The sequence below is a fragment of the Lutjanus erythropterus genome, chromosome 5, assembly GCF_056507025.1.
Source record: "Lutjanus erythropterus isolate fLutEry1 chromosome 5, fLutEry1.hap2, whole genome shotgun sequence".
Taxonomy (NCBI): domain Eukaryota; kingdom Metazoa; phylum Chordata; class Actinopteri; order Lutjaniformes; family Lutjanidae; genus Lutjanus; species Lutjanus erythropterus.
Window position 1 is genome coordinate 43,024,992 of NC_139321.1, and position 19,984 is coordinate 43,044,975.

General features: G+C 39.5%; 1 protein-coding gene and 2 long non-coding RNA genes across 3 annotated transcripts in view; 2 read left to right on the forward strand and 1 right to left on the reverse strand.

Annotated features, from left to right (window-relative positions):
* arhgef37 (Rho guanine nucleotide exchange factor (GEF) 37) overlaps window positions 1-19,984 on the reverse strand; it is a 76,592-nt gene that overhangs the window by 22,703 nt on the left and 33,905 nt on the right. Inside the window, exons 12-13 of the mRNA XM_084719836.1 lie at window positions 17,358-17,553; window positions 13,724-13,893 (exon numbers count right to left, since the gene is read on the reverse strand). Of these exons, the coding sequence (XP_084575962.1) occupies window positions 13,724-13,893; window positions 17,358-17,553 (366 nt within the window). The remainder of the gene's footprint in view (window positions 1-13,723; window positions 13,894-17,357; window positions 17,554-19,984) is intronic.
* Window positions 1-19,984, forward strand: part of LOC146327318 (uncharacterized) — a 195,909-nt gene that overhangs the window by 11,158 nt on the left and 164,767 nt on the right. The window lies entirely within an intron of this gene.
* LOC146327319 (uncharacterized) lies at window positions 1,153-2,820 on the forward strand. Its single transcript, XR_014770631.1, has 3 exons — window positions 1,153-1,388; window positions 2,353-2,496; window positions 2,700-2,820. It is a non-coding gene; the product is annotated as an uncharacterized LOC146327319 (long non-coding RNA).

A 19,984-nucleotide genomic window follows, 5' to 3' on the forward strand; every position in this document is an offset into this window, starting at 1 on the left:
GCACACACTGTCCTCCACAACACAACATCTGTGTCACCAAGAGAATCCCCCTCCCCGGGCAACACCACTTTTTTATTGTATTGATTGCATATTATTACATTTGTGTAAATAATCATATGGATTATATCAGATTGTGTTTAATTGTAAATATTTTATGGATCATATTAGATTTTCTGATTGTAAAAAAAACATTTTAATAATCACAGACTTTTTTTTTTGAACTGTAAGTATTTTATATTGCTGTTGTAGTAATCATGTTCAATTCAGAATAACATAAGACCGCTCCTTATCTTGAAAAATATCCCTTTGAGAGGGCAGCCTATTTAACTGCTGTTGGAGAAACTCTATTTCCAGGGACAGTTTTTGTTTCTGCAGCTCCAATTTCTCCTGCTGTGTCAGGAGTTTTTTAGTTTCAGTCTCCAATTGAATTATATATTTTTCCAACAGCATCTGCTGGACATTGTATCTATATCATAGCACCACATGCTGCTAGGCAATCACTGCAGTAATGTGAGCACTCACATGAACGCGCATTGCTAAGACCAGATGCAGTTAAGACTAGGCTTAAGTATGCTTGGTGCAACTGACCTGAAGTCCATTCTAAAGACTGGTCTTAGGTAAGATTGACTTAGCAGTTAAGACCTGGCGTAGTTAAGAACAGTTGGTGCAGCCTGCCCCAGGTCCCAGCAGCCCAAATGAGACCCATCCACTGATCAGCCCTGTGGCATAAAATACCAGCGCTTCTCTCCAGTCCTTGCCAGATCATTATTTCAGCAGAGTGGTAGTGTCATGCTTCAGGCCCTTGAATTTTGGATTAATGTTAACTTTGTGCTCTTGTGGTTTTACTAATCCCTGTGTATCATTGCCCCAAGGGAAAAATTGTAAAGAAAAAATATGTTTTTCATTGCTTTGTTCAGGGGACATATTATGCAAAATGCACTTTTTCAAGGTTTTCCAGTGAAAATATGTGTCCCCGGCCTGCCTTCAAACTCCCCTGATATGAGAACAGTCCTCTCTCTCCCTCTCGTGCTTGCTCCACCTTTCAGTGAATGTAGGCCAAAACGCTCCGTTTAGATTTGTGCCCGGCTATGACGTCATAGCACAAGCACAACAAGTCCTCTGTTGTTGGCTGCAGGAACAAGCACAAATGTCTGCATTTACTCCCGTCATATGACCCACAGAAGACCCAGTGGATTCATTTATTAATTTTATTTTTAAGTAAAATGTCCTCACAACACCGGTAAAGTGTTGCGTGTGTGTGCGGGTGCTAACCATTTTACTTCGGACTGCTTCTTCATCGACGGTCGGTACAAAGCAGGATTTACTTCAAAACTGAAGCTTAAGGATGGATCAGTACCGACTGTGACATAACTGCAGACATGGCAGCGGTAAGTTTTATCATCTTTATGCTGCTTTACTGTGTATTTAGCCGCTCATCCTGCCGTTAGCATCGCGGCTAATATGTGTAGCATCTACTGTGTGCTCACACGCTGGAGTATAATATTGAGGGAGAGTCAAGATAATCTGAACGTTAAGCCTCATATGAAGCCAGTTAACTAAAGAGAATAGTAAATTGGATGCTGGTGACTGCTTTTCATGTCAGTTTTTGTGTGACTTCATACTGCTGGGTTTGTGTTATCGACTCTGTTGTTATGGACGCTTCCTCTCTCCTCTGCCTGCTGTGTAACTTAGATTAGCACCAAGTCTCTCATACCTGAAATGTGTAGCGACCTGCTGCAAAATCAAGCTGAGAAACTTGTGTTCAGACTAAATCAGGCGTTGTGATTAGTGCAGGTATGCAGTTGTGTTTATCTGTGCTTAGAATGTAAGAACCAAAATAATCAGAAAATAAGTTTAATTTCTCCGGTTCAACAGCTTCCTCACCAACATCACCCCCTCCTCTATTCAGTGTTTACGGTGCTTCAACACTGATGCACTTAAGGACAACAGTACGGTAACAGTAGTCCTGCATTACATTACAAACAACACAGTGGGGGTGCAGGACATGCAGGAGGAGGAGAGGGACACGTCCATAATGATGACTGTTTTGCTTTGATATCAATACAATTCATAAAATCATATGACTACATGAGTTATCAGTTTTTACTCACAAAAACGGCATTGTAACAATGACCAAGTCACACACATCAGCTGTTATTATAAATATATTAGGCCCATAGCAGTGTATGATTGCATATATTGTCTCAGTGGCATTTGAAAGACTCTTAGTGTTTCCATTTCTTGGAATGCTGTGCAGGTAAATGAAATTGTGGTTACTTTTAATTTGTAAAAAATATTTACAGTTGTTCATTATTTACATCTTTGATTTTCTCTGTACTGCTGTACTTTCAGACTCTGCCTGGCTGTCATGTATCAGTGAACCTGCTGACAAACCACACATCACATCTGGTGGAGACCAACTCTTCAAACTGCACTTCCCAAAGACCATGAGAGGAGCCTGCAGAACAAAACCAGTGAAGACTGAGCCCATGTTTTGTAATTGTTATATTCTTTTATTTGTAACTAAAATTAAGTCATGTACATGTTGTATTTACTGTATCACTGTAACAGTTGTTGTAAAGGTTTCAACAAAAAAAGGAAATAAAATAGAAAACTAATAACTTATATAAATACACACATAAACATAATGCACTGACTTTTTTGAAGTCTAAACAAAATCTTTGTGTAATATTGCACAGGATATGTGGCAGACTTAATGAACCTCATCTTTGAGAAAGTGTTTCTGGACCCGGTGCCAGACAGGGATGAAGATCCAGAGGACCTGAGTCCACAGTATGAGGAGCCAGACAAGGAGAAAGTCTTCGCTAGCTGTGTGTCCTGGTTCAACTAAGAGGAGGTCTGAATCCAACATAGAGGCCCTGGGCGTCAGGAAACATGGTGCGAATCCTAAGAACCAGACAGGCTTTGACGAGGAAACCTATAGGCTGATACCTGTAACGAATGAAACATATGGAAAAGATGTCCAGTTAACAGTTTAGCCTCAAAAACATCAATATTTGATGTGTCAAAGTTTTTTTTTCAAATGGATTCAGTGAATCTTTCAGTTTACTGTCATGGATGATACATCATGAGGTACATCATTTGACATGTTATACGATGTGATATATGCGATTCAATAAATGCCTCACAGTATGTGTAAAACTTGTCTCTTGTGAAGTCATGTTTAATATGAACAGTATGTGTTTATTTTGGGGTGTGCTTCTCCATTCATGGTGTTTAGTGAACACTATAATTTTATGCCAACTTAAGTAATGTAAAGCAAACTGTAAAAAAATCTGACATATTTATCTTCATAAATACAACTAACAATATTGTGAAAATCTTTTCTGTCAGTGTCATGAAATAAACCCTGACAGAATGATGCAGGACCCTGACACAAAACAGAGGGTCTTACTTCATTCTGAAGAGGTTTATTTTACAATACTTACCTGCTCACTGTACATTATCCTGCTTAATATACAATGTCTTATCAGAATCAGATATACTTTATCGATCCCAGGAGGGAAATTGGTAGTGTTACAGTTAAACTCATTCAAGGAAGACTAGAATATAAGTATGTACATATATTTCTACAAATATAAGCATATAGAATATAGAAATTAAGATGAAAATATTCTGTAGAGATAAAGCTTTTAAGAAATAAAAATAAAATATTAGTTAACATGTGCATTGTGAATTAAACTATATACAACAGTAGAAAAAAAAACTAAGACATGTAAGAATATGTAAACATATGCATTTGTATGTAAGTGATGTACAACAATATATACAGCAGTGGTACACATACTAGTGTAAAACAGTATGCTGAAGATGTGGACAAGTGTTATAGGATACATGTATTATAATAAGAGCATTGGTTGATTTAAATGCTCATATAAATAAATTATGTAGTTGTGATGCCAGTGTAGTCCTTGCATTGCACTACTGAATTATTATTGCACAGAGTATAATAATAAATGACGCAAAATATTGATTGTAAAATAATTTTTCAGCTCATCCAGAGTCTATTCTAAGATCTGTTGTGAGCATATCCACAAAATTTAGAAAAATGTAAATATTTCAACAAAATATAAGGCCTATGAAATTCAAACCTGAAAGACATTAGACAAGCTGTGATGGATGAGCAGGAAGCTTTGGTAAATTTCAAATACATAATATTGGAACAGGTAAATTGTTGCACATTATGTGGAGACAGCACAGTGTAGTTTACCAACCACTGCACACAGCCTTGACGTCTGAAAACTGATGATAAAATGATAATAAATTATACAGACAGACTGAATTTTTTAATATATACTAAATCAAGTTCAGTATTATGATAAAAAAAAATGTGGCTACATAAAGGACTATTTTGATAGTCATCCCAGAATATTGTAAAACAAAGATAATTATTGTCAGCAATCGTCAAAATATGTCAGTAATTGGGACACCTGTAACACTTGTAGAGGTCCTTTGTCCACAGTATTAACGTGTCTCACCGGAGACATGACGGTTAACTATATTCACAAATTATGTCACTTATTCGCCAAAATTTCCCTCAATAATGAACAAGCGGAGTGAGTTACAGTTAGCATTAGCTACCGAGCTAGTTACATTTTAACGCTGTACCAACACACACATCGACTAACTGTAAAGTACCAAGGCACACAAAGTTGTAGACTTACCATTCAGACACGTCCTACAACATCCGCAGTGTTTGAACTTCTGCAGGAGCCTCCTCTGGATCACATTCTGGATCAAAATTGATGTTTGAATTGTACCGCGTCTGACAGCAGCCATGTCCGTCATGGTGTTCAGCGTAAACATAGCAGGTAGGGATGTGCGTATCGATCTAGAAATATTGATACTTCCGATCTAGACATGTGTTTTTTAGAATCGATCTTCACATCAAAATATCGATCCCAAGTCCGCTTTCACAAGAAATATTAATGCTTTTATGACACCGAATCTCTAATCAATTCTAAAAGAGTAAAAAGTGAAATCTGTAGTCAGGATATAAGAACTACTTTTCCTTCTGCCTTCCGCTTTCTACTCATGCTTGGCGCTCACGCACACGGATACACGCACACACGGCAGCAGTCCTGTCAGTAATAACATCACAGGGCAGAAAGAAAGAAGCTGCAGTATGGCAGAAAGAAAACGAAGTATCGTTTGGTGTTATTTCACTCCACTAAATGCAAGTGAAGCAAGATGTGACTCGTGTAAAAAGTCGGTGAGGTATTGTGGCAACACCACAAACCTAAACAAACATTTGAAGTTGAATCACATAGAAGAGCACAGTGAGTTACAGCGGAGGCGAGCAGAGGAGCGTGTGAGAGAGGAGGGAGCACAGGGAAATGCCTCCACACCTGCCGCCAGAACGAGACAGACCTCCATAATGGAAGCCCTTCAGAGAGGCAGGCAATATCCAGGTATATAGTTAAAATACATCACAGTGCCCATCACAGGCATATACACGTAGATTAGATAAATTTAGCCTACGTAAAATACAATAATGTATTTTTGTCAATTTAGCATTTTTTATTATTTTAGTGATTACCTTCCTGAACAATATGTAGTAAATTTAACTTGTATTTCTGCCATCATCTTAACACAATTCAGTGTCACTTTTATCAAAGGTTGGATAATGCATTGTATAATTAAACTCTATTACATAAATTGGCACATTTCAAGTAAACCTGCAGCTATTTAGTCTATTTTTGGTTGTACGGAGTTATACTTCCCATAAAAAGACTTCCTTGTACATCAAAAATATTTTTTATTTTTCATAGATGACTCCCAAAGAGCTGCAGAGATTACAAGAAGTCTGGGAGAAATGATCGTGAAGGACCTACAGCCAATATCAATAGTAGAAGACAGAGGTTTTAATGCATTTGTTAAGACTCTTGATCCACACTACAAAATCCCAAGCCGCAAACATGTGATGGAAGGCACAATTACAGAGTTGTACAACAGCTGTAAAGAGAAAGTAAAGGCAGCTCTACAACGTGCACACAGTGTGGTTCTCACAACAGATATGTGGACTTCGAGGACCACAGAAGCATATTTGACTGTGTCCTGTCATTTCATTGACAACTGGCAAATGCAAGACTTTGTTTTGGAAACTCGATGTTTCCATGGTCAGCACACAGCAGACAACATTAGTCTAGAGCTCAAAAGAATAACAGATGAATGGGCCATAACTCAGAAGGTGATAGCAGTTGTCACAGATAGCGGTGCTAATATAGTTTCTGCTGTTCACAAGGCTGGGTGGAAGCACTACCCTTGCATTGCTCACACCTTAAACCTTGTCATAAAAGATGGGATAAAGGCGGTCCCTGAAGTTGCTCAGCTCCTGACAAAATGCAGCAGCATAGTCTCCTTTTTCCACCATAGTGCAAAGGCTACAGAGAAGCTGAAGCAGATCCAAAAACAACTGAAGGTTGCAGAGCATAAATTGATCCAATCAGTGGAAACGAGGTGGAATTCAGTTTTCTACATGTTAGAGAGACTCCATGAACAGAGGGAAACAGTGACCACAGCCCTTTGTCTACTTGGGAAGAGCTCCCTTTGTTTAAATGATGAAGAGCTCTCCATGATCCACCTAACTGTTGAGGCCTTGAGACCCTTTGAGGAGGTGACAAGAGAAGTTTCAGCAGAAAAATATGTCTCTGTGTCAAAAATAATCCCCCTTGTATCACTACTTCACAGAGCAACTGCAGCCACTGAGCGTCAAGGTAGCTCTCTTTCAGCAGAGCTGGCACTGCAATGTCAACGCAGATTCTGTGGGATTGAAACCTGCCACAGTCTTGCTGCCAGCACTTTCTTGGATGTCAGGTTTAAAAACCTTGTATTCCGTATTCAAAGACAATGTAGAAAACATGAAAAAGCGACTCCTCACTGAAATGCAGGAAACTTATCAGCTAACCTCAGAGGTGTCTTCTGCAGCCCCACCAGCAGCTGCCTCAGCACCTGGGCCAAGCTCTGCCTCACCAGGGAGTCCTGCACCTACTTCCAGTTCTGCCCCAGTGAAAAAAGGAATATGGGCAGATTTTGACACTCAGGTTTTGGCAGCCCAACAGCACCGCACAACAGGTACCGATGCACTTATTGAAATGCGTCGCTATGTGGAGGAAAAGCCAGTTCCAAGGGACCAGGACCCATTACTTTGATGGCAAAGCCACGAGCAAGCCTTCCCGTCCCTCAGCAGACTTGCAACTAAGTACCTTGGAATCACTGCTTCATCCGTACCCTCAGAGCGGATATTTTCCAAGGCAGGAGAGTTAGTGAGCCAGAGAAGAAACAGACTGAAGGGGGATCATGTCAACATGCTGTTGTTTCTTAACAAAAACATATAAACTGGAAATGACAGAGAATGTAGAATGTGACTTTTGTTGTCAAAGTTCAAGTTCTGTCAAGTTCTGACCACTCTGTCTGGTCCAGAAAGAATTATATCTAAGTCAGAGCAACTGTTCTTATTTTCATTTTTTGAGAGATTTTTTAAAAATGCGATTTGCTCAGATTTTCAGTTGACTTGTTGATTTGCACAGATCTAATCAGTCTAATCAATTGCTCTGATTAAAGAGAAAACAAAGTGATATTTGGCAACTTATTTAATTCTTATACAGAGGTATAAAATACATTTTTCATAATTACATTCACAGATGTTCATTGTAAAAGTCATCATTTTCATATACACAAGTAGACGTCTAAAAGTATTGATATCAGTATCGGTATCGGGATATTAGGCTTGGTATTACTTGGTATCGGATCGTAAGGAAAAATAGTGGTATCGCACATCCCTAATAGCAGGCAGGACCGGCTGATTCAAGCCACGCCCACCTCCAGAGAGGGGCGCGACTAGTCACAGCTCATTTGCTTTTAATGCTACAGGCACAGAAACCGCTCGTTTTGAGAGAGGCTGAAATAGAGGGGTATAAAGACACACTGATCTGCATGATCCGAGTGGTGTTTTATGAAACAAACTTCAAAAGCATGTTTTGAGGACCTCTGAGACTTATAAAAACTTATCAGAAAGGGGTATAATATGAGACCTTTAAGGTACAAATGTGAAGGCTTGGTACTCAAAATACTGGATTCTAATTGGTCAACATGAGGGTCTTCTCTAATTTAAATGAGATAAATCTGCAGAGTTAAGGTTTTATCTATTCAGTTAGAGGCAGAAACTAAGGATCATCTATAATCTACTAATCTAAGTAATTTATTATTAAATAATAATAATAATAATAAGAAGAAGAATAAGCAGAAGAAGAAGAAGAAGGAGAAAAATTGATTAATCATTTGAGTAATGTTTTGAGAAAAAAAGTAAAAATTCCATGATTTTTGATGATTAGCTTCTTAAATGTAAATAAATGTTTCTTTATTCCTCTGTGACAGTAAACTGATATCTTTGGATTGTGGGTTAAACAAGACATCTGAGGATGACATATTGTGTTTAAGAAAAACTGATTGACATTTTTCACCATTTTCTTACATTTTATTGAAGAAACAACTAATTCATTAATCGAGAAAATAATCAACACATTAATCGACAAATAAAATAATTGGTAGTTCCAGCCTTAGATGCAACTCTCACAGATTACAAATAAAGTTGCAGTCAAAGATTAATTTGACACCTTAAGGTTGCTGCTACACCTTCATGCCTTCATAGGATGACTGAAATACATCATCTCTGTTTTTCTCAGCCATCTCAGTTTTTCTCTGCTGTGGCAAATAGCAGAAGAGAAAAAGATAAAATGCTACTGTGAAGATAAGGTGAGCCTGAGTGTCTGCCTATTTTGTATACCAGTGTCATGACAGGATGGACGTTGGGAGGAGGGAGCATGAAAAGCTAGAAGGAGCATAAAAGGGAACATAAAAAGCTGCTTCTATAAAGGTCACTAGAGCAATCACTCATTTTAACAGGCAGTGTGCACGCATATCTCACACACATGCACATGATATCTAACACAATCCTGCTTTCTCATCCACTCACCTAAATCTCCCTCTCTCCCATGAACACACCCACGTAAATGATCACAAACTTAAAAACCGTGACACCCCCGTCTCACACTCACACAAATGTAAATCAGTCTCACAACACACATACTATCTCAACCTGCAGCACTGCGCCGCATAATTTAACACTTAACCCTTCACATCATAACCCATTTACAAGGTTAAACAGCTAATTATGGACCTTTCCATTAATAACACACACACACACAAATCTACACATGTGCACAGTATCTTTCCCTCACACACACTCCAGTATACCCATGATTACACTTACACATGTCTGGATATGTAAGGATTCTCTCTGTCATTCACACACACACACACACACACACACACACACACACACACAGAGAGTCAGACGTGACAGATTGATGCTTCTGTAGCATAACACTGTCACATTTTTAAGTTACAGCTCCACACACAATGACTCTGTAATGTTTAATTTGGGAAATTAACACACACACACACACACACACACACACACACACACACACACACACACACACACACACACACATTTACAGTTGGGGGTCTAATGTCAGATAATTTAAACTCAGTCACAGTCAGTCTGACCTTCATATGTGCCCTGTTAAAGTAACCTAGCAATAAAACAAATACTAATGAGGCCTTAAGATGTGCTGACTGATTAATTAGTTTGTAAAATATTAAACTATTTTAAGTCACATAACATTTCGGTGGTACTCATATAAAGTATACATCTTAAAGCATTAAAGGGATAGTTTGGATTATCTGAACTGGGGTTTTATGAGGTATTTATCCATAGAAACTGTGTTAGCTAGAGTAGATTGTAATCAGCATGCCCCCCGTTTGAACAAGCAGAGAAGGGCATCACCACAGAAGCTAAGCAATATACTGCTGTGGACAGAGTCAGCAGCAAAACATACACCGATCAGGCATAACATTATGACCACTGACAGGTGAACAATGCAGTGTTTCCTCTACATTAATTTAGGAGTGGCCCGCCTGTTCTGTTGGGAACATCTGTTGGGAACATCTGGTCAGAGTGCCACTCTGTCAGAGTGGTCTTCAACTCTCACCTCCGGGAGAGCTTTGACCAGATCCTGGGGGAAGTTGGAGACATTGAGGCCAAATGGACCATGTTCTCCACCTCTATTGTTGACGCGGTCATTTGGAGCTGTGGCTGTAATGTCTCCGGTGCCTGCAGCGGCAGCAATCCCCTAACCCGGTGGTGGACACCGGAGGTAAGGGATGTTGTCAGGCTGAAGAAGGAGCCTTGTCGAGCTTGGTTGGCTTGTGGGACTCCTGAGGCAGCCGACAGGTATCAACAGGCCAAGCATGCTGCAGCCCAGGCGGTTGCGGAAGCAAAAACCTGGGTATGTGAAAAGTTTGGGGAGGCCATGGAGGAGGACTACTGGTCAGCCTTGAAGAGATTCTGGCAAACCGTCCGGAGCCTCAGAAGGGGGAAGCAGTGCCCTGCCAACACTGTTTACAGTGGTGGTGCGGAGCTGTTGACTTCAACTAGGGATATTATTGGACGGTGGAAGGAATACTTCGAGGGTCTCCTCAATCCTACTGACACGCCTTCCGTAAAGGAAGCAGAGGCTGGGGACCCAGAGGTTGACTCATTCATTACCCAAGCTGAAGTCACTGAGGTAGTTCGGAAGCTCCTCAGGCACTGGGTATGGATGAGATCCGCCCTGAGTACCTCAAGTCTATGGATGTTGTAGGGCTGTCTTGGTTGACACGCCTCTACAACGTTGCATGGCAGCTGGGGACAGTGCCTCTGGACTGGCAGACTGGGGTGGTGGTCCCTCTATTTAAGAAGGGGGACTGGAGGGTGTGTTCCAAATATAGGGGATCACACTCCTAAGCCTCCCTGGGAAAGACTTTTCCAGGGTACTGGAGAGGAGAATTTGGCCAATAGTCGAACCTCGGATCCAGGAGGAACAATGCGGTTTTCGTCTTGGTCGTGGAACACTGGACCAGCTCTATACCCTCCGCAGGGTGCTTGAGGGTTCATGGGAGTTTGCCCAATCAGTATACATGTGTTTTGTGGACTTGGAGAAGGCATTCGACCGTGTCCCTCATGGCATTCTGTGGGAGGTGCTTCGGGAGTATGGAGTTCGGGGCCCTCTGCTAAGGGCCGTACAATCTCTGTACGACCGGAGCAGGAGCTTGGTTCGCATTGCCGGCAATAAGTCAGACCTGTTCCCGGTGCATGTTGGACTCTGGCAGGGCTACCCTTTGTTACTGGTTCTGTTCATTATTTTTATGGACAGAATTTCTAGGCGCAGCCAGGGGCTGGAGGGAGTCCAGTTTGGGGACCACAGGATCTCATCTCTGCTTTTTGCGGATGATGTTGTCCTGTTGGCTCCTTTGAACCAGGACCTTCAGCATATACTGGGGCGGTTTGCAGCTGAGTGCAAAGTGGCTGGGATGAGAATCAGCACTTCCAAGTCCGAGGCCATGGTTCTCAACCAGAAAAACGTGGAGGTGAGTTCCTGCCTCAAGTGGAGGAGTTCAAGTATCTTGGGAGCTCGTTTACGAGTGAAGGGAGGATAGAGAGTGAGATTGACAGATGGATCGGTGCGGCGGCAGCAGTAATGTGGTCGGTTCACCAGTCTGTCGTAGGAAAGAAGGAGCTGAGCCAAAAGGCGAAGCTCTCGATTTTCCGGTCAATCTATGTTCCTACCCTCACCTATGGTCATGAACTTTGGGTCATGACAGAAAGAACAAGATCTCGGATACAAGCGGCTGAAATGAGTTTCCTCCGCAGGGTGGCGGGGCGCTCCCTTAGAGATAGGGTAAGGGACTGTCACCCAGGAGGAGTTCGGAGTAGAGCCGTTGCTCCTCCATGTTGAGAGGAGCCAGCTGAAGTGGCTTGGGCATCTATATCGGATGCTTCCTGGATGCCTCCCTGGGGAGGTGTTCTGGGCATGCCCCACTGGGAGGAGGCCCCGGGGAAGACCCAGGACACGCAGGAGTGACTATGTCACTCTGGAGGAAGTGCCCGGGGAGAGGGAAGTCTGGGCATCCCTGCTTATACTGCTGCCCCGCGACCCGGCCACGGATGAGCGAAGGAAAATAGATGGATGGATGGACTTGGCCTCCAAATTCCCCAGATCTCAATCCAATCAAGCATCTTTGGGATGTGTATAACCGTCGTTATACAAGCCAAATATTACTCTCCCCAAATTAACAAACCTCCATAGCAGAAAACTGATTTACCTAGCATAGCACAGGAGTTGCTGGTGTACTGTGTCCTCAATTTGTTAGGACTTTTTTATGTCATTGTGTTTTAAAATGATAATTTGGATTCACAGAAGTCACACAATACCAAAAACAAACTAAGAGATCAAGGCAGCTGTAGACCAGCAACTCCCATGTTTTGTGAGGTAAAATTACTTTTTTCGCACATGGAGTGTGGTTGATTTGGATAGAGTGATATTTGGCTTGTGTAATGGTGAATTCAATCAATCAGGCTTTATTTGTATGACACTTAAGACAGGCAAAATGTAACACAAAGTGTTTCAAACAATAAATCAATACCTCCCTGCCCCCTTCTGCCCACACACACCAAAAGCAATGACTTTGTAATTACATAAAGAACTAAAATAAGGGGACAACTCATTAAAAACAGGAATTAAAAGAAATAACTAAGTGAAGAAGCATCAGAGGTAGGATTAAAACTCAAAATAAAGACAATTAAATTAATCAATAAATGAAATTAAATAAAATGAAGGGTTAATATTAAATAGATGAAAAATAAAATAAAATGATGAACCAACTGAAGACTAAAATGTGTAGCTAAACATGCTTTTTACATCAGAAAAGGTGGTCTGTTGTTGCTGGTTGTTGTTTTTCTTGGTGTTTAAAAAATGTTTTTATTGTCCTGTCTAGTCCACAGCAGTTCATTCCTTAGCTTCCTGCTCCTGCTGCTTCTTATTACTGGGGGCCACAAAGGCCACCATCTATTGTAGATAATACACTGACCCGGGATTTACACCAGGCATGCCTGCGCCACGGAATGGCTGCGCCGCAGTTTTGCTCCGTCATGCACGCGACTTCAATTTACACCAGCAGCGTTTCAGAAGTGTTTCAGCAGCGGAGCGTTTTGCCCATCTAATTATGTTTCTTTGCTCTGATTTTGTTGATTAAGTCCTCTTTCCTTGCTCTTTGTGCTTCTACCATGGATAAGCAGGCTACATAGTTAAATTGTTTATTTTCTGTCTGTCTTTATGATCGCAAGTCTGCACGGGGTCTTTTATTTTGAAAATCAACCGGATTCTCCCCTGTTTTCCGTGCCTGACTTCCTGCCCGTTCGACCAGCTCTGTGTCAATTGACCGCCATCTGTCGAAAATAGACTCGCTATTTATAATACTCGCGTTTTCTCCGTGGAGCGGAGCGCCGAGAGGCTTCTGGGTTGCTGCTGAGACGCGCCGCGGCACTTCTGGTGTAAATTACAGCATTCACTAGAATGGGAGCTATTTCTCTGCGTGCCGTGGCGCAGCCGTTCCGTGGCACAGCCGCGCCTGGTGTAAATGATGGGTGACTCTACAAGTACCTCATACAACCACACCTCAAATATCTATCCCTTTAAAAAGCTATGAATTAAAAGAGTTTCAAGAGAATCGTTTTATACCTCATTGAATTGCAAACTTATGCAGCAGGTTGAAGACTGTGTAGTTTCTTTCATGTAAATGCAGTAAATAAATCAATCACCTGGAAACATGGCTGGCTCATGACCGTCAGTGGCTGGACCTCTGGGGTATACGAGTGTCTTCTGATCCCTGTCACAACCTCAGGCAGAGTCAGGTGTGGCGAAGGGGGTGGGTTATCTGTTGGCTGGTGATAACGAAGCAGCTTCGACGAAGGAGCGTAGCCTCTTCTACCTGCAAGGCAAGGCAAGGCAAGGCAATTTTATTTATATAGCACCATTCATACACAAGGCAATTCAAGGTGCTTTACAGAACTTGAAAATGCATTAAAATAGAAACATTAAAAGAACATTAAAATTGTGTTTGAGATACTTAAAAACAAAAGCTAAAAGCAGGACAATAAATAGTTTAAAACATTACAGAAAATGCATTTAAAGAAAGAAGCAAACATAAAACAAAAGCAACAGCAGACAGATATAAAAACAATAGCGACAGATTATCCTAAAAATATGTAACATATCCACTTCACTGGTAGGCTGCAGTAAACAGAAAATGTTTTAAGACCTGATTTAAATGCGCCGACAGTTTCAGCTGACCTCAGGTGTTCAGGAAGTTTGTTCCACAGGTGGGGAGCATAGAAACTAAAGGCTGCTTCACCTTGTTTGGTTCTGATCCTGGGAACACTGAGTAAACCTGTTCAAGATGATCTGAGGGGTCTGGGTACTTCATACCGTACAAGCAAATCAGAGATATATTTAGGCCCGAGACCATTTAGTGCTTTGTAGACAAGTAACAAGATTTTAAAGTCTATCCTTTGACACACAGGAAGCCAGTGCAGTGATTTAAGCACTGGTGTAATGTGCTCCACTCTCTTGGTGTTGGTGAGGATTCTGGCAGCAGCGTTCTGGACAAGCTGCAGTTGTCTGATTGATTTTTTACTCAGACCAGTGAAGACACCGTTACAATAGTCCAGCCTGCTGAAAATGAAAGCATGAACAAGTTTTTCTGTATCTTCCCCAGACAAAAATCCTTTAATTCTTGCTATTTTTAAGGTGGTAGTAGGCTGATTTAGTAATTGTCTTTATGTGACTGTTGAAATTTAGGTCTGAGTCCAGAATGACACCAAGATTTCTGGCTTGATTTTTAGGTTTTAGTGTCATAGATTCAAGGTGAGTACTCACTTTTGATCTTTGTTCTTTAGGGCCAAAAACAACTATCTCAGTTTTGTCTCTGTTTAGTTGTAGAAAATTCTGGCACATCCACGTATTGATTTCATCAATGCACTTATTTTACAGATGTAGGGGACTGTAGTCATCTGGTGACACTGTTATATAAAGTTGTGTGTCATCTGCACAAGTATGGTAGGAAATGTTGTGATATTCCATAATCTGAGCAAGAGGGAGCATATAGATGCAAGCAGTGTATAGTTAATGAGGTGTTGTCCAGGCAAAAGCTGTTGAACATCAATATACAATATGGCTGGAAATAACAGTTATTTTCACTATCAATTAATCTGCAGAGAAATAAATTATCAGTAGCATGTATTCAACAGTGTCAGAAGAAAGTGAAAAAAAGACCATCACATTATTTCAGAGCCTTTAAATTGCTTGTTTTGTCTGACCAACAGTCTGAAACAGTGTTCACTGTAAAGCCAATATTGATTAATCACAGCTGTATCAGTCTATATTGGTACTGGTTAAGGTTGCAAATTATAAGCACTTTCCTTAACTGATCATTGGTAACATTAAGGATCAATTAATTGATCTATCATGCTCATACCAAATGATACCAAATGCTTTTTTTCACCCTCAATCAAAGCTTTATTTCATAGCAACATGCTGCATATTCTCTGTGAGCATTACAGCCTATGAAACATACAGAGACATAAAGGCCAACATATTATTCAAATGAATATATATGAATAAATATGAGTATCAGATAACATGCAGAGCGTGCTCACAAAATAATATGTACTTATACTTTATACTTACACTTCAGATGTTAAAATAAATTCTACTTGATCAATTAAATTCTTAACTGAATAATGGATCAGCGATTACTTGTTATCTCTGGTCTTGGCATGTATGTTGTTGATATGTGCCCATATGAAAACCTTTTTTAAACAGAACATTGTTTTATTGGTTTCAGTTATACAGGCAGCATTTAATGTTTATTTGGTCCTTTTAAACTTAAAAACTTATAAACCTTTAATAAAAAAGTTTATTGTTCAACTCTTAATTACATATCTTTGTCCAAATCCATTAATTAGAACCATAATAATTATGACCATTACTTTTTGATGGTTTAGATCAGTCAGTAACACTAGAGCACATTTAAAACTGGATTTTACTAACTTGTTAGTATATAGTATCTATACCTATACCTATACATATATATATATATATATGTATATATATATATATATACATATATATATATATATATGTATATATATATATACACATATATATATATATATATGTAACCTCTTCTAAGCCAACAAAAAAATAAGAAACCTGCAATCTCAAGCAAAACTATGTGTGCGTGTTTAACTCACCTGTACTAAATACTACTGTTTGTGTTTGATTGCTTGTTAATTGAAATAGCAGCAAACACCCAGAAGATGGTGCTATAGTATATTTTCTACAGCAATATCTGCAGCATATATTAAGCCTGACTTTCAAGCAACCAAACATCTCTTTTAACCTGAGATACAAAGACACTGTAGGTAACATTTTTTAATCTCAACATTTGCAATTCATTTCAATCACATATACACTGGCCAACAGAGCATATGTTTCATCACATTCATTTATATCTAAAATTTCTACCATCTCTGACTACCATCTCTTTTTCTACATTTGGAGGCCAAAATCACAAATGACCCTCCTATGAATATGTCTACAGGTTTCAGGATCAAATAATTTCAATTCCAAACACAATACACAACACATTAAACAAATTAGAAATGAATGAAGAAAAAAACAGAAACGTGTGAGAACCCAGACTTGAGAACCTGATTCACTAGACCAAATCAGAGGTAAGTAGTCTCGGTGTCATCTTGGACTCTGATTTAAGCATTGAGGCCCATGTTAACAAGGTGTTACCAAAGTTAGGCCATAGACTTTTACTACATGAATGTCTCTGCCTTTTATTAAATATTTTATTTTAAATCTACATCTTTTATTTTTTAATTCTTTTTCTATGAATTTGCTGTTTTGTATTTCCTGTTTTCTATTGTGGCTTGTTTTTAATGTCATATAGCTGTTTTAAAAAATTTCATTCATTTTCATTGAATGATTGAATCTATGTATTTCTAGTATTTCTGTTTGTGTCTTGTTTGTAATGGTACACTAAAGCACTTTGTGTTGCATATTATGTATGAAAGGTGCTATATGAATAAAAGTTTTTTTGGATTTTCATTATGTACCCCGCAAACAGAATTCCAGGACTGTTGGTATAATTAGAATACAATTCCATAGTGACCATGACCAGAAAAAGCCAGCAAGCCACTCTACAGACAGTGAGTAGAGTTCTAATCAGATAAACTCAAAATTCATCAACAGAAAAATTAAAAAAATCATCATAGTACAGACATATGCAACAAATATTGAGACAAAATAAATAGAAAAAAGAAAAGAGGCTCTTGCTGATTAACATTTTAACCAGTTATCCAGTAGCAGATTATTGGTTCTTACCTCCTGCATCGACCAGCCATCTTCTTCTGTCTCCACGGCTGTCGCCCTCACTGATAATGGCCACCAACTCCCCTTTGGCCAGGTTCAGGTCCAGGTCTCTGCTGCCAACCACTGTCCCTGTCACCTGATAGATCTTCCCAGAACCGTGCTTATCTGTTAGCTGCTTCAGACGGCGCTGAGAGGATGGACTCAGAGGCTGAGAGCAAAAAAAGAACAGGAGGCAGAAGAGAGCAAAGAGTTAAATGTGAAGAAACTTCATATTAATTAGATGTAACAAAGCTAAAAAATATGCCTGAGCATAATATAAAATGGTCCCTGTAGTAAAAGAAACAAATGCTTCATTATCAACCTCAAACACATCTTTGGCTGCTTATTAGCATAAGAAAGTTGGACAGGTTGACAGGGTTTCTGCAAGTAGAATTTAAGCCTTTTTAGGACCATTATGAATGTAAAGGTCACATATGCAAAATGCACTTTCTCTTGGTTTTCCAATGAAAATGTGTCCCCGGCCTGCCTATAGATCTCTCCAAGATGATTACAGTCCATCCTCTCTCTTGCTTGCTCCCCCTTTCAGAAACTGTGGGCCCACTGTTAGCCACACTTCCAGCCAGGTGACTCCCCATGCGAGGTGTCAGTGCTGCCCACTGAATTCTGGTGAGAAAACCCAGTGGATTCATTTTATTTTTGATGGAAATATCCTCCTAACGCTCGGTAAAGCGTTGTATATGTGCACTTACCTTTTTACTTTGAACTGCTTCCTTAACAATGATAAGTACAAAGCAGGATTCCCTTCAAAACTGAAGCTAAAGGATGGATAAGTACCAAATGTCTGTGACCTAGCATCAAACAAGGAGGTTTTACCATGTTTATGCTGCTTTACTGTGTATTTAGCTGGTCGATCCTGGTGTTAGCATTATGGCTAATATGGGTAGCATGTACTGTAGGCTCACACATTGGAGTATATAATATTGAGGGACAGTCAATAAAAACTGTGTGAACATTAAGACTAATTTCAAGCCCATACTGGGGGGAAAAATGTAGCTTGCTAGATGTTTTTCTTTTGTTTGTTTGTTTGATGAGAGGAGACACCACGTTAGCTACCACACCACATCATGACACATATCATGACTGAATCTGCTCTGATAAATTCTAATTGGGTCGTGTAGTTTCCATTAGAGTCTATTGATTGTTGGTTTCGTTTTGTAGTTGCAACAGCATGATTCTAAGAGCCACTATGTGAGAATAAGTTAAAGTTAATCTAAAAATAATGCAAAATTCATAGTTTGTCATTTCTATTCATTGTATAATATATAGGCAGCACATAAGATGTTAAATTCATTTATATGGCATATGGCATTCATGTATATTGGCAGAAAACTGCATATACTCTCAGCTCTACTCTCTCTACTCTCAGTAGAGTGTGAGTAGTTTTTCTACCATGTGACAACATGTAATTTTGAACTTTTTCTTCAGTAATGGTTTTTTCAACTGTATTACATCTCCTGTCACTCGAGTCAGACTGAAGTTACTGTGCATACAGCTTGTTAGTGGCTTTTTGACATTCAGAAGGAATGTCACTACAATGACTAATACACGTTGTATCTGAAGTTAAGACAACTTTATAAAAGTAATGTTAACTTAATAATCCAATCAATTTTTAAGACCTGTAAAACTCATATTTAACATTTTAAGAAACTGATTTTATGATTATCTAAAAACATGCCAAGCTGACAATCAAACTTAGACAAGTTAATGAAGTTACACACACTTGTTCGGGTTGGATTTCTTACTGATGACTGGCTAACATATTAATTTGATGAGTTCAGAGTGATTTGTAATGACACGTGAATAACATAAAGCTGAAGAAATGGTTATGTCAGCTTGTCCAACATGTTGGACAGTTAAGAGCTAAGTACAAAACCAATATCTCCTTTCATAAGGTGTTAAAATCTTATCTAAGGTCATTACTATAACCTATGACAAAACATGACTGTACAGCCTGCTCTGGCATTAGGTTATTTAAGCAGGTTGTCTGGCAGGTTTAAGGAATGTGACCCAGTTCAAGACATTTGACAGGTGGTCAAGCAGGAAATACAGGCAGCAGGGACATAGTGTGCGTCACAGAAAGCAGGTCAATATTCATGCAAAAATGTGTTGTCAGTCATTCCTCTCTCTACGTCCTTTTAACAAATATAAAAAACATGCAGCCTATCCCTGAAATGTTCTGGAACATTTCCTGCACGGAGTCAAGGGCAAATGGGAGCAGGGATCAATATTCAGGGAAATCTTTACTGCCAATTTCCCACCTCAAGATCCACTGATATATCAGGGAAAACTCTGAAAGCAGTAACATTACAGGGATATGCACATTGAAAGATTACATCTGTCTGACGAAAGACACTTCAACATTTAGCAAGTAAATCAATCATAACACTCTAACAATGACTGAAGTCACAAGACATTCAAGACATCTCATGCTCTGTCAGTGTTCCTTTTAATGTATCAAATGTGTTTTCAAGATTCAAGTAGATCATGAAAAAAGTGGCTTGTCTCACAAACTATTTGATTATAAAATACATTACAAGATCAATCCCATTTTCTTCTTCTTCTTCTTTGGAGATTTATGG